At 39.6% G+C, this 12,113-nt stretch overlaps 1 protein-coding gene across 3 annotated transcripts in view; it reads right to left on the bottom strand.

Annotated features, from left to right (window-relative positions):
• The window catches only part of def8 (differentially expressed in FDCP 8 homolog), a 51,484-nt gene that overhangs the window by 16,210 nt on the left and 23,161 nt on the right, over positions 1-12,113 (bottom strand). For all 3 annotated transcript variants that reach the window (XM_078544472.1, XM_078544473.1, XM_078544474.1), the window contains 3 exons: positions 11,083-11,232; positions 6,039-6,180; positions 1,179-1,343 (listed from right to left, as the gene is read on the bottom strand). In XM_078544472.1, the coding sequence (XP_078400598.1) occupies positions 1,179-1,343; positions 6,039-6,180; positions 11,083-11,232 (457 nt within the window). The remainder of the gene's footprint in view (positions 1-1,178; positions 1,344-6,038; positions 6,181-11,082; positions 11,233-12,113) is intronic.

Below are 12,113 nucleotides of genomic sequence, written 5' to 3'. Positions count from 1 at the left end.
TAAGATTTGCCATTCGTGAAATAAAACTCAATTGGCAACTTAATATTTTTGTTGGCAAACTATAATGAACAAATTGTGCAATCATCATTGAAATGAAGGAGTTGAAACTATGGGGTGGGTGGGAGGGGCTGACCTCCTTTAGGGCAACAGATTTCATTGGATTTCTACATCTTTCCCAGTTTTCAGTAATAAGTCTGGAGCGCTTTCTCCCTTTCAATAACCAACAATACCCACCTGCAAATATTGGCAACTAATAACTAAGCAGCCTGACAATAAGAGATGATTCTGGGTTCATAATTTTTGGCAGACTAACTGCAAAGAACAAGATAAATTGAAACGCTCAGCCGAAGCGGTCAAAGCAATGGGTAGTTTTTCAAAAATAGTTCGATGTTGCAGCCCATTCAACTTTGAAGTGAAATTTTCCTTAAAAACACTCATCTTTAGTAATTACCCAATGACAGCATCAATATCATATCTGACTCAATGAACTAGAAAGCTTTTCATTAACTCAAAAAGGAAACTATAAACAAATACACAGGAGCTCTCATCTTCTGATCACTCAACCATTCCAAAGCAAAATACATTTGTCAGATCTGCTTGGTCCAGACACCAAAAGTAATTCAGAAAAATACATTTTAATCAAAACAAATACATAACCCTGTCTGTCAGAGTTGCCCCGTATATTATTCAATCTTCTCCAAGCCAAAAATTAAGACGTTACCCTCTCCCAGTCACATTCACTGGAGACTTCCTGCTTGGTGCAGATTTCCCAAGTGTGCTGCTAGTGTGATCCTAAGTTCTCCCAGCTGCTTGATGTGATCGTTCCCCCATTTTGTTTTGAAGACAGTAAGGAAAATAAGTCTCCACAATCCAGTCTTAACACCTCAATATTAGCATGCAAAAATTCAGTGAAGCTCTCTTGATCATTCAATTATCCTGTCAAGATATACATCTACCAATATACATGGGAAAGTACCAAATTATACAGAAGATTCATTAAATACAGGTCAAATTAATATCAAAGTCTTCCATTACTGTTATTGAAACAAACAACCAGATTTTGATGTAAACCTTCCCCAGACTTCACCTTTATCAGAAAAAGATATACTATTTATTTCAAGTATAAATTAACATGACAATTGTTTAAGTTTCAAAGCAGATTACAATAGTGTACCCACGTAGAGAAACTAGCTGACGACACTCTCCACATCGATAATCTTGCCTGTCCAGTCCCACCTCAGGACAGATATTGAGTTCAAATTCAGACTGGTGGCTGACCTTTGATCTTACACAGGATTTGGTGATTTGGTTCAAACACTTACTGTGACACCGGTAGTAACAGCCTGTCAACAAGGAAACTGAACTCAGTGAAAAACGGTGACATGCAGCAGTAGAGAGATTAATCACAGCTTCTCATATAGTTTATTGTATTTACCTTCCTGACAATACATTCCTTTCTGGGTAAGAATGCTCTGTGTCAGTACATTGAATTTATACTAGACTGCAAGTGTGCCATACATTTGAATTAGTGTAGCAGGATTTCAAAAAAGTACCGAAACAAAACATTTTATTTCTTCTCAGGATGAGTTAGTATCAAATTATATAACAACCAAATTATATTATTTATTAAAGCATCATCTCCTGAGAATGCCTTTCAACCCAGTTTATAACCTTATACCATTTACTATATTTGGTTTGCAGTCAAAAGTACTGACATTATTCAGTATGTAAATCAAATGTGACTACTGTTCTACCAGTCTTTAAACACTTTTCAAAGCACAAACAATAGAGCAGTTTTGCTTTCTTTCAGGGAAATGTTAGTCTACACTTCATGAATGATTAAATATTTACCTAATTAAAACATTTTCATTCAATCTATTGTGTCACACTTCAAAGGTGTTTCAAGTTTGTAGGGCAAAATTAACCTAAGTCCTTATTTCACCAAATGACATATTCCATCAATGAAACATGCACAAGCCAAATTTGTTTAGTAACCAGAGGATTAGTGATTAGAAGAAAACTGAGTAATCAAATCAATTGCTTCATTCATTAAACAGAGAAAAAAAGTCACTAAATGGACCAAATAATTTCTTCAGTTTTTTTCTTCCTGTTTATCTTCTTAAAAGACAAGATATTAGTTAGAAGTAACACAACATTAAAAAAATTAATTTTTGGAAATAAAAGTCACTTCAATTCATATGCAAAATTAGTTAAAGCTAGAAATGCCTGCAAGGAGTTTGTCACAAGAAGTCTTAGGAATTTCCTAAAGCCTGGCAACCCAATTACTGGGAGGAAAGGGCAGTTGATTTCTACCTCCTGTGGAGAAATAATGTGCAAGAGATGCATCGGCAGACTTGTATTTTCATCCCTCTCTCATGAAACTACAATACCTAGAGCATACTGTATGAAAACTTACTAATAGTAAGGCAGGAGGCAAGGGAAAAATATGATTTTAATTTTATTCAATTTTTTGAAGACAAGACATTGAATAGCAATTCCCAAGTTAACGGTACTTTTTGGCATAAGGTTCTTTTTGTATTGCTAAGGCAGCCTGCCTGATGCTTATGTCAAGAGCAGAGGGGGGTGTTTAGGAGTGCTTTCATGCCCTACAAACTTAGACATTGTGACCAGAGCCAGCCAGCCAGTCAGTCAGTCAGGCCTAGACAATGGTGAATGAGCACACAAAACTGGCTACACAACAATGAGAACAATTCTCTTAGTTGCATTTATAACTTTTCTACAAGTGAAGAAAAACAAGAAAGAGCAGGAAGGTTTTGAGGGCAATGGGAGAAACAATACATCTTAAACAAAGAGTCAATGACACAAAATTGGTAGGCAAGGTGAATGTGTGACAATAACTGGACATAAGACATTTTGGATTGCACAGTATACTGTTAGAAGCAATTCTGTAGAATAAGTTACCAAATTCTTTCTTTCATTGAAGACATTAACATCTTCCTGGACCATAGGTTTCCCCTAATGTTTTCAAATGCAGACAGCGCAAACAGCCAGTGCCACAAAGGTTACCCGTCCTGGAGTTGACCACGGGGAGACCGTAGTCTCTATCTGTGCCCGAATACCACTATTACACACTCCAGCAAATACAAGTTAGCTATGGAAGTATAAAAGCTTTGCATTTTTAGCAAACAATGGGCTATTTTTCAGTAAAGATAAAATAATGCTGAACTGAACCAGATAAGAGACACTCACAATAGCAGCACTTTTCACAGAATGCCATAAGGTTTTTCTCCTAATAGTTAACATTGTGTCATCTCAAGGACTCCCGCTGAGCCAGTCTCAGTCTATTCAATGCATCAAGAGGGAGGATTGTTATAAAATAACTCATTTAGGGCCATGCCAATCGTCCTGCCTGCCAATTTCCTGTCTGTGTAGTAGAGTATTTGGCCACAATGCATCTTAAAAGTGGCTGTATATTAATATGCATTATATATAGTCATATTAGAAATTGTTTGGAACATAAAATATTTCCAATTAAAGTTAAACAAATAGTCGTTTAGTACGGAACTTGAGTATCACTGAAAAAAGAGACATGCCTAAGCTTTTCATCTTGCACTCATCAGGACACTTCGCAAGAGTACCAATATAAGGGAAAACAACAATTTATACTGTATGGGAAGAGAGTGCTGATTGGTTGGCAAGTGGCATTGCCATGGAGAATGCACCAGTGATGGTGACTGACAGTTGACTGTCAAGCATCGTTTGAAATTTAAACCAGGCAGCTTGACCCTGATTGGTCAAGACACTTCCCTGAGTCAGCGAATGGATGTCAATTTGTTTAGCGGAAACAGTGTACATGTTCCTTCTGACTGCACAGAACAGGGCCCATTATTAATGAGCAGCTTCCAGTACATGCAAATGCGTCATACTGTAAGCCCGACTGAATCTTAAGTTGGTTGTCAGCATAATTCTTAGCACACTGAGGATTATTTAGCAAATGTTGCCCAATTGTGGAATCACATCTAACGTTGGACGCTTTTTTTTTTAAGTCTTGTAAGCACCGGTTGGTTAGGTGTGGTCTACCCTGACAACTGCAAACAACGGCTGGGACATGCTGTTTGATATGATCCGCCAGTCTTTGGGATGTATGGCCTACTTACCTAGCATCTCAGTCACTGAATTTCATATACCACATCCTGTTTGTGGCGAACACCACACATGTTGCTATACATAGTAGCAGCAGGAAACAGCTAGCTTCACCTGTTACTCAAATTCTTGAGACACCTTGCCCTTCCAGGGTAATCTGAGGAAGAATGGGCACTTTTCAGGGCCGAAGGTGACGGTCTTAGGCCCGTTCATGAGTTTGTGTGATATGCAGTGCAAAATGATCTGATCAGGGTAACCATTATCCCACAAGGTGCCTTTAAATGGCCTTACTTCAGCATCAAGCTTGCATGCTGAGCAAATGGCTTGGGCCCTACTTACAAGGTTGCCGATAAGACCAATCTTATAGCGCGTGGAACTGTAAGAATTCCAACGCCTATATTGACCAGTGAAGGTAGGCTTGCGGTAGACAGTGGTAGAGAACCCCCTGGTAGATTTCTCAACTAGTACGTCAAAGAAGGGGAGTTCATTTAACTGCCCTCTACCACTGGTCTTATCGACAATCTTGTAAATAGGGTACGAGCCATTTGCTCACCATGCAAGCTTTATGCTGAAGTAGGATGCATCAAAGGCATCCTGCAGGATAATGGCTACCCTGATCAGATCATTTCGTGCTGTATATCACAAACTCATGAATGGGCCTAAGACCATCTCTTTTGGCCCTGAAAAGTGCCCATTCTACCTCAGATTACCTAGGAAGGGCAAGATAGCTCAAAAATTTGAGCAACAGGTGAAGCTAGCTGTTTCACGCAGCTACTATGCAGTAGCAACACAAGTGGTGTTCGCCACCAACAAGATTCTGTCATCAAGCCAAAAAGATGTTCTGCCTGTCACATAAATGAGTAATGTGGTATATGAATTTCATTGCCACTGTGATGCTAGGTATGTAGCCCGTACGTTCCAAAGACTGGCAGACCGTATCAAACAGCATGTCCCAGCCACTGTTTGCAATGGGCAAGCTACAGACCGTACCAACCAGCCCGTGCTCGCAAAACTCAAAACCCAGTGTCCAACATTAGTTGTGATTCTGCGATTGGACAACATCTGTTAAGTAATCCTCAGTGTGCTAAGAATTATGCTGACAGCCAATTTAAGATCGTCAGTTGGGCTTGTAGTATGGCACATTTGCATGTGCTGGAAGCTACATATATTAATACACAGGGCCCTGTTATTTGAAGACATTGTCCTTGTTTCAGCTAAACAAAATAAGCTAACTCATTCCTCAGGGAAATGCCTTGACCAATCAGGGTCAAGCTGCCTGGTTTAAATTTCAAAATGCTTGGCAGTTAACTGTCAGCCACCATTACTGGTGCATTCTCCATGGCAACAGCACTTTCTTCACTATATTGGTATTCTTGCAAGTGTCCTGATGAGTGCAAGACAAAAAGCTTAGACATGATGTCTCTTCTTTCAACAGCATTAAAAGTTAAACACCTTAGTGCAACAGATCCTGCAGGTGTGTTGCAATTTTGCTTCTTTAATAATGAAGCCTAAAAGGCATTATTACAAAGCTGCAAATTCCTTAGATCAACAACTGTAATTACTCACTTGAATGAAGATTCAAATGCTAGATTTAATCGAGATGAAAATTTAAACTCCGAATTCTATAAAATGTAACCCTTTAAAATTTAACCTAACAATTACGTTGCCAAAAAAAAAATTACTGACTTCATTGGGCAATTTCCTCCTGCTGAACATACAAGCCTCCTTACAAAAAAAACACTTCAGTAGTTCTAATATACATATCTATATTTTATTAAAGTGAATTATTCCAAAGTGGACATTCAAAAATACATGATAATTGGAATTTTTTTAAATTCGATCGTGGGATGTTTACTTTTGCTTATTTGAGGATTTTATTCTAAATGGACCTCGGCCACAGCAAACGTGAACTGGGGTAAACATCAAGTATTCACCTGTGCAGGTATACCAGGTTTGAAGCAAGCCCCATATAATCGTGCTGCACTTGTCACAAAACTGTTTGACACTTTTGCTTTTTTCCTTGTAAAATCTATGTTCAAGCAAAATTTGAATATCTGGTTCATCTTCATCAGGGTCCTATAAAGAAAGCCAGCAAAAAAGAAAAGGGTCAAACATCTATCTAACAATGGCACTTTTACATTAAGTTTACTGAAGCATTTCTATTCAATGCGTGTAATCAGAGTTCCTGACTAACTTTGTAACTGAAGACCATATTCTCTTGTGGAGGCCACACTATCAAATTCACTATTTCCTAACAATTTGTATTTATATAACACCATTAACACAACAAAACACCCAAAGGCACTTCACAAGAGCAACTAACAAAATTTGACCCCAAGCCACATAAAGAAACATTAGGACAGGTGACCAAAAGCTTGGTTAAAGAGATAGGTTCTAAGGAGTATCTTAAAGGAGGAGGGAGAGGCAGAGTGGTTTAAGGGGGAGGGAATTCGAGAGCTTAGGGTCCAGACAGCTGAAGGAATGACTGCCAATTGTGGAGCAAAGAAAATCAAGGATATACAAGAAAGGCTTGTCCAACGGTAAGGGGCAGAATAAATTGGGTCTGTATTCTCTGGAGTTTAAAGAATGAGAGGTGATCTCTTGTATGTTGCAACATAAAAGATTCTGATACGAGATTCTGAAGAGGCTTGGCAGAGCAGACACTGAGGTTGTTTCCCTTGGCTGGGGAATCTGGAATTTGCAGCACAATCTCAGGATAAGGGAGTCATCATTTAGGGCAGAGATGAGAAATTTTTTCACTCAAAGGATCATGAATCTTGGCAGATGTTCCATTATTGAATATATATAAAACAGATTGGACTGTCAGGAAATCAGGGAAATGGGAATGGCAGGAAAGTGAAGTTAAGGCAGAAAGATCAGCCATGATTGCATTGAAAAATGGCAGAGGCTCAAGGGGGTCTATGGTCTCCTCCTGTTCCTATGTCTTTTGTTACATTCTTAAATAATTTTAATTGTCAGTTAAAAACTGCAGTATTGCCCTCAAGATTCAAATGTTTTTCACATTCCTAAAACATATGAGTTATTTGTGTTTATGAATAGAGGAATCAAATATAAAAGTGAAAATATTATGCTAGAACTTTAAAAATCACTAGTTAGGCCTCAGTTGCAGTATTGTGGACAATTCTGGGCACAATATTTCAGAAAAGATGTAAAAGCCTTAGAAAAACTCCAGAGGAAGTTTAACAGACTTACCAGGGATGAGGGTTAAAAGAGAAGAGGCTGGAAAGGTTAAGAATATTCTCCTTGTAACAGAGAAGATTAAGAGGTGGCTGAATAGAGGTTTTCAAGATGAGAGATTTTGATAGGGTGAACTGAGAAAAACTATTCCCTCTAGCATGTGGATCTATAACCAGAGGTCACATATCTAAAATCACTGGTAAAAATATTAAATTATAAATTTTTAAGGTTAAGTGCATACAGGTTTTGGGTGGGGGTGGGGGGGGGGGGGCGGGGAGACAGGTGGTGGTCCCTCACTCAATAATTATGCACTTATAAAGAGACACTCATTGACACTGGTGGTGGATTGTAGAGTTAGGAGCTATACACTTGTCTCACTTTGTGAATAAATCTAAAACTGAGTAAAGATGAACTTCTGGTCTTCTCCTTCATCAACTGACTAAGAAGTTTAACAAAAAGATCTAGATGAGAGAAGAGGAGAAACGTTTTCACTCAGTTGTCAAGACCTGGAACAGACTATCTGAAAAGTTGGTGGAAGCATAAATAGCTTTAAAAGAAGGTAGGGTAGGTACTTGAGGATGAGGAAAATTAAGAGTTACAAATAAAAAGCAGAGATGTAGGACTAAACACAACTGCTCTTTAAAAGAGTTAACATATAGGCATGATGGACCAAACAGTCTCTTTTCTGTGCTGTACATTTCTATGATTTTATGAACTTTTGAGTCCTTATTATCTTACTGTGGTGGGATTCAAACCTGTGTCCCCAGAGGATTAGCTTGGGCCTCTGCATTCCTAGTCCAACGACATTACCACTCTGCCACTGCCTCCCCTACTAGACTTCCCAGTCAGGGGAAGCAATCTCTACCCTGTAAAGCCCCATCAGAATTCTGCATGTTTCAATGAGATCACCTCTCATTCCTCTAAAGTATAGGCCTAATTTACTCAGCCTCTCATAAGAGGACAACACTCAGCCCAGGGATCAATCTAGTGAATCTAGGCAGTCCTTACCTCCAAGGCAAATAAATCCTTCCTTTGATAAGGAGACCAAAGCTGCACATAGTACTCTAGTTATAGTTTACTCAAAGCCCTTTAGAACTGTAGCAAGGCTTCCTTATCCTTTACTCAGCTAAGGGATTGGAGTACAAGAAATTAATGGCACAGTATGACTAATGCAAGGAAAATGGAAATTTGAGGAATTATCCGCGCGTGTTTTAAAATATCTGCAGTATGAACCTTAGTGTCTCATTTTGAGAAAAAATATTATGTCAGTAAAGCACTCTTGCTGAATGGCTCAGATATATAAATACTGTACCTGTCCCCTCAATATTATCTGATCTCATCTGAAGTTATTACAAGCATTCATATTTTGCCATATCTAACTAGATGAAGTTGAGCATGTAAGAGATAGGAGCATGAAGTTGAGCATGTAAGAGATAGGAGCAGTAGGCCATTCATCCCTTCGAGCCCACTCCACCAATCAGGTCATGGCTGATCTACTTCTACACTATTTTCCTGCACTATCCCCACATCCCTTGATGTTTCTAATATGTAGAAATCCATGATCTCCGTCTTCAACATACTCTACAACTGAGCCTCCACAGCCCTCTGGGGCAGAGAATTCCAAAGATTCACTACCCTCCAAGTTAAGAAATTCCTCCTCATCTCAATCTTAAATAGCCTACCCCTTATTCTGAGAACCCTGAGAACAAAGGTTCATACAAGGTGAAGAGCAGTTGTCTATAGGAGCAATCCCTGGATATGCAAAAACAAAATTAACTTCCATAGAGAACTATTGATTATGAATAGGCTTCAAATCAAGTTATACCTAGTTTTTTTACATTGGCAGCACATCCTGTGACTACAATCAACCACAATTCCCAAACTAAGTTCACCAAACTCTGGTCCTGACATTAGAAACACAGCCCCTGCTCCCCTACAACCCCAATCTTTCTAGGGAGGTTCAGAGTCCTCAACGTACCAACGTTTCAATGTCAAACAATCCACAAGCCTCCACTTTTGATCTAATAACTCATTTACATGATGCATCATGGCAACATCATCTGAAGAAATGGGGATCATCACCCCCCGCTCTACTCTTCATCGCCTCTCGCAAATGCCTCGGTGCGATTATGCTGCTTGTTGAAAATCCCAGCCTTGGATGAATCACAATTTCCTCTAGCTAAACACTGACGACTAAAACCATCACCTTCAGCTGCTCCTACAAACTCAGTATTTTTGACATCAACTCCTTCCCTTACTCAGCCAATATTTAAGGATGAACCAGACTGCTTCTAACTTCAACATGCTATTCACCCTTGAGTGGAACTTCCAACCCTCTATCCATTCCATCATCAAGACCATAGATTATTCCAATGCTTACTTGGTCAGGTTTTGATCCTCCACTCTCTCAGAAACAGCTCATCCAAAACTCTTGTGCCCATATACTATCCTACACCGCCCTCCTCAATCATCACCTCTGTCTTTGTTGATCTATATTAGCTGCCAGTCTCCCAAGTTCTCATCTTCGTATTTAAAATCCTCATGGCCTGAGCCCTCATCTGTCATCTCAAGTCCTGCAAATCTCCCTCCTGCATCCACCCACCCTGCCAATCTTTGCAATAAACTGTTCTTCTGACTCTAGCTGCTCATGTATAATCCTCCCTCATACACTGCTCCATTAGGTGGTTGCCACTTGAGCCTCCTAGGTTCCATATATAGGAATTTGCTCTCTAAACCATTCCCATTTCTTTCTCTTCCTTTAAACCCTGTTTAACCCACGTGACTGATTAAGCTATTAGTCAGTTCTCCCAACATCTCCATTTTGGCTTGGTGTCCATTTTATCCATTAGGCCTCAGTGAAGAACTTTGGGACATTTTTCTGCAGTGAAGGCATCACATGAATGCAAGCTATTGCTGTTGTTAAGGATTGCTGGAAATGCAATGTTTTGATGGCACCATTTCATGCAACTGAAGTCTTTCATTGCTGGTGCCATTCTAGTAAAGTCTCCTCTTGACTCTCTCCAAGGTCTTTACATCCTTCCAGAAGTGTGGTGCCCAGAAATGGACACACTGCTCCAGCTAGGGCCTAACCACGTTTTTCTAAAGAATTGAGACAACCTCCTTGCTTCTGTATTCAATGCCTCAAGTTATGGATCCTGCATGCCTTTTTAAACAGCCTTCTCAACTTGTCCTGCCATCTTTAAAGACTTATTCATCTATCCTGGGTTTCTCTATTCCACAATCCCCTTAAAAAAAATTGTATCGCTTTTGAAAATTGTTCATTCTACTCATTTTTCCCTCAAAAATGAATCATTTCCCACATTTCTGCATCAAACTTCATTTGCCACATGTCTCCCCATTCCATCAGCCTGTCTACATCCTCCTGAAATGTGTTCCTATCCTTCTCATTGGTTATTATACTTACACAGTGCCTCAAAGTTTCCCTGCCATCGGCATCAGGTTGGCTGGCCTGTGGTAACCAGGTTTCTCCTTCTCCTCTATTTTGAGCATGCTATGGTCTAATATACTTGGCCAAGCAGGCAAAGCTCATTCCAAGCCTTTGTCAAAGTTACTTGACAAAACCAGTTTAATAGCACTTTATCTTACCATTGAAATGGCTATTAGTATCTTTTTGATGCTCCCTTCTCTACTCTTAATGGTAACACATCCGATCCCTTTATTGTCCATCAGATCACTCCACTTGTACGCATCATTTTGCAGTTTACCCTCCCTTCAATTATGGTAGATTTTTTAAAAATTTGTACACTGTACATTTCAAACCTGCAGTTCTTGTAGTTTAAGCCGGAGATGAATAAGTTTAACAACGGCATCTTTCTGCTTCTCTGAATGCTCCGGCAAATCTAATATAACTTGCTTCACCTCATCAATTGCACGCTTCAGATTTTCAATGTCTAATGCCACAAATGATCCCTGCATTAACAAAAACACAGAAAACAGGCAACGGTCAAGGTGAAGAACATGAAATTCTTTACTGCTTACATTAAGAGTGATCCAGAAACAAGCCAGCACCAAAACCTGTTAGCATATGGAATGGTTACAGAACAGACATAGGCCATTCAGCTTGTCATGTCCGTTCTGGATCTCTACAAAAGCAACTCACCTAGTGCCACTACCCCACTTTTTTCCTGTGGCACTACAATTTTTTTTTCCTCTTCAGATAAATGATCCAATTCTTTTTGAAATCCACGACTGAATGTGCCTCCACCACACTCTCAGATAGCACAATCCAGATCCTAACCACTTGCTGCATAAAAAAAAGATTTTCCTCATGTTGCCATTGCTTTTTTTTGCCAATCACTTTAAACCGGTGTACTCTGCTTGCATGTACATTTGAGCTTAAATTTCAGACCAATGACTAGATACAACCAGATACAGGATACGGCGCCAATTCATCTCCTGGTGCTGTCTGGGGGCAATTAGTGTGCAGTGTGCTGGATGTGCACTCACCAGCACCTGAGCAGTGGTTCTGGATTGATTGAGATTTCTCCTTCTATTCCAGGTTGCAGGGTGGCATGATCAGAGAGAGTAGTTTCCAACCCTGTGGTGGGGAAGCAGGTGCTAATGGGTCAGAAGATAGCCAGGGAAATGCCGTCAGCAACCATCAAGGCAGTGTGGTTATTTTCTCTTGGCTGCCTCCAATTAAGTCACATTGCAAAAAGGCATAATACCAACACAATCCCGATCACCAAGTGTGAAAGAATAACATCTTATACCAAGTGCTGGAACAGTAAAAACACTTTGATATTCACGAACACAAACAATAAAGTCCTTCACTGGAAATAGTTTTTCTC

This window comes from Cetorhinus maximus, chromosome 6 (genome assembly GCF_964194155.1).
Source record: "Cetorhinus maximus chromosome 6, sCetMax3.hap1.1, whole genome shotgun sequence".
Taxonomy (NCBI): domain Eukaryota; kingdom Metazoa; phylum Chordata; class Chondrichthyes; order Lamniformes; family Cetorhinidae; genus Cetorhinus; species Cetorhinus maximus.
The sequence above is the reverse complement of the archived record's forward strand: the minus strand, read 5'-3'. Positions and strand labels throughout refer to the sequence as shown.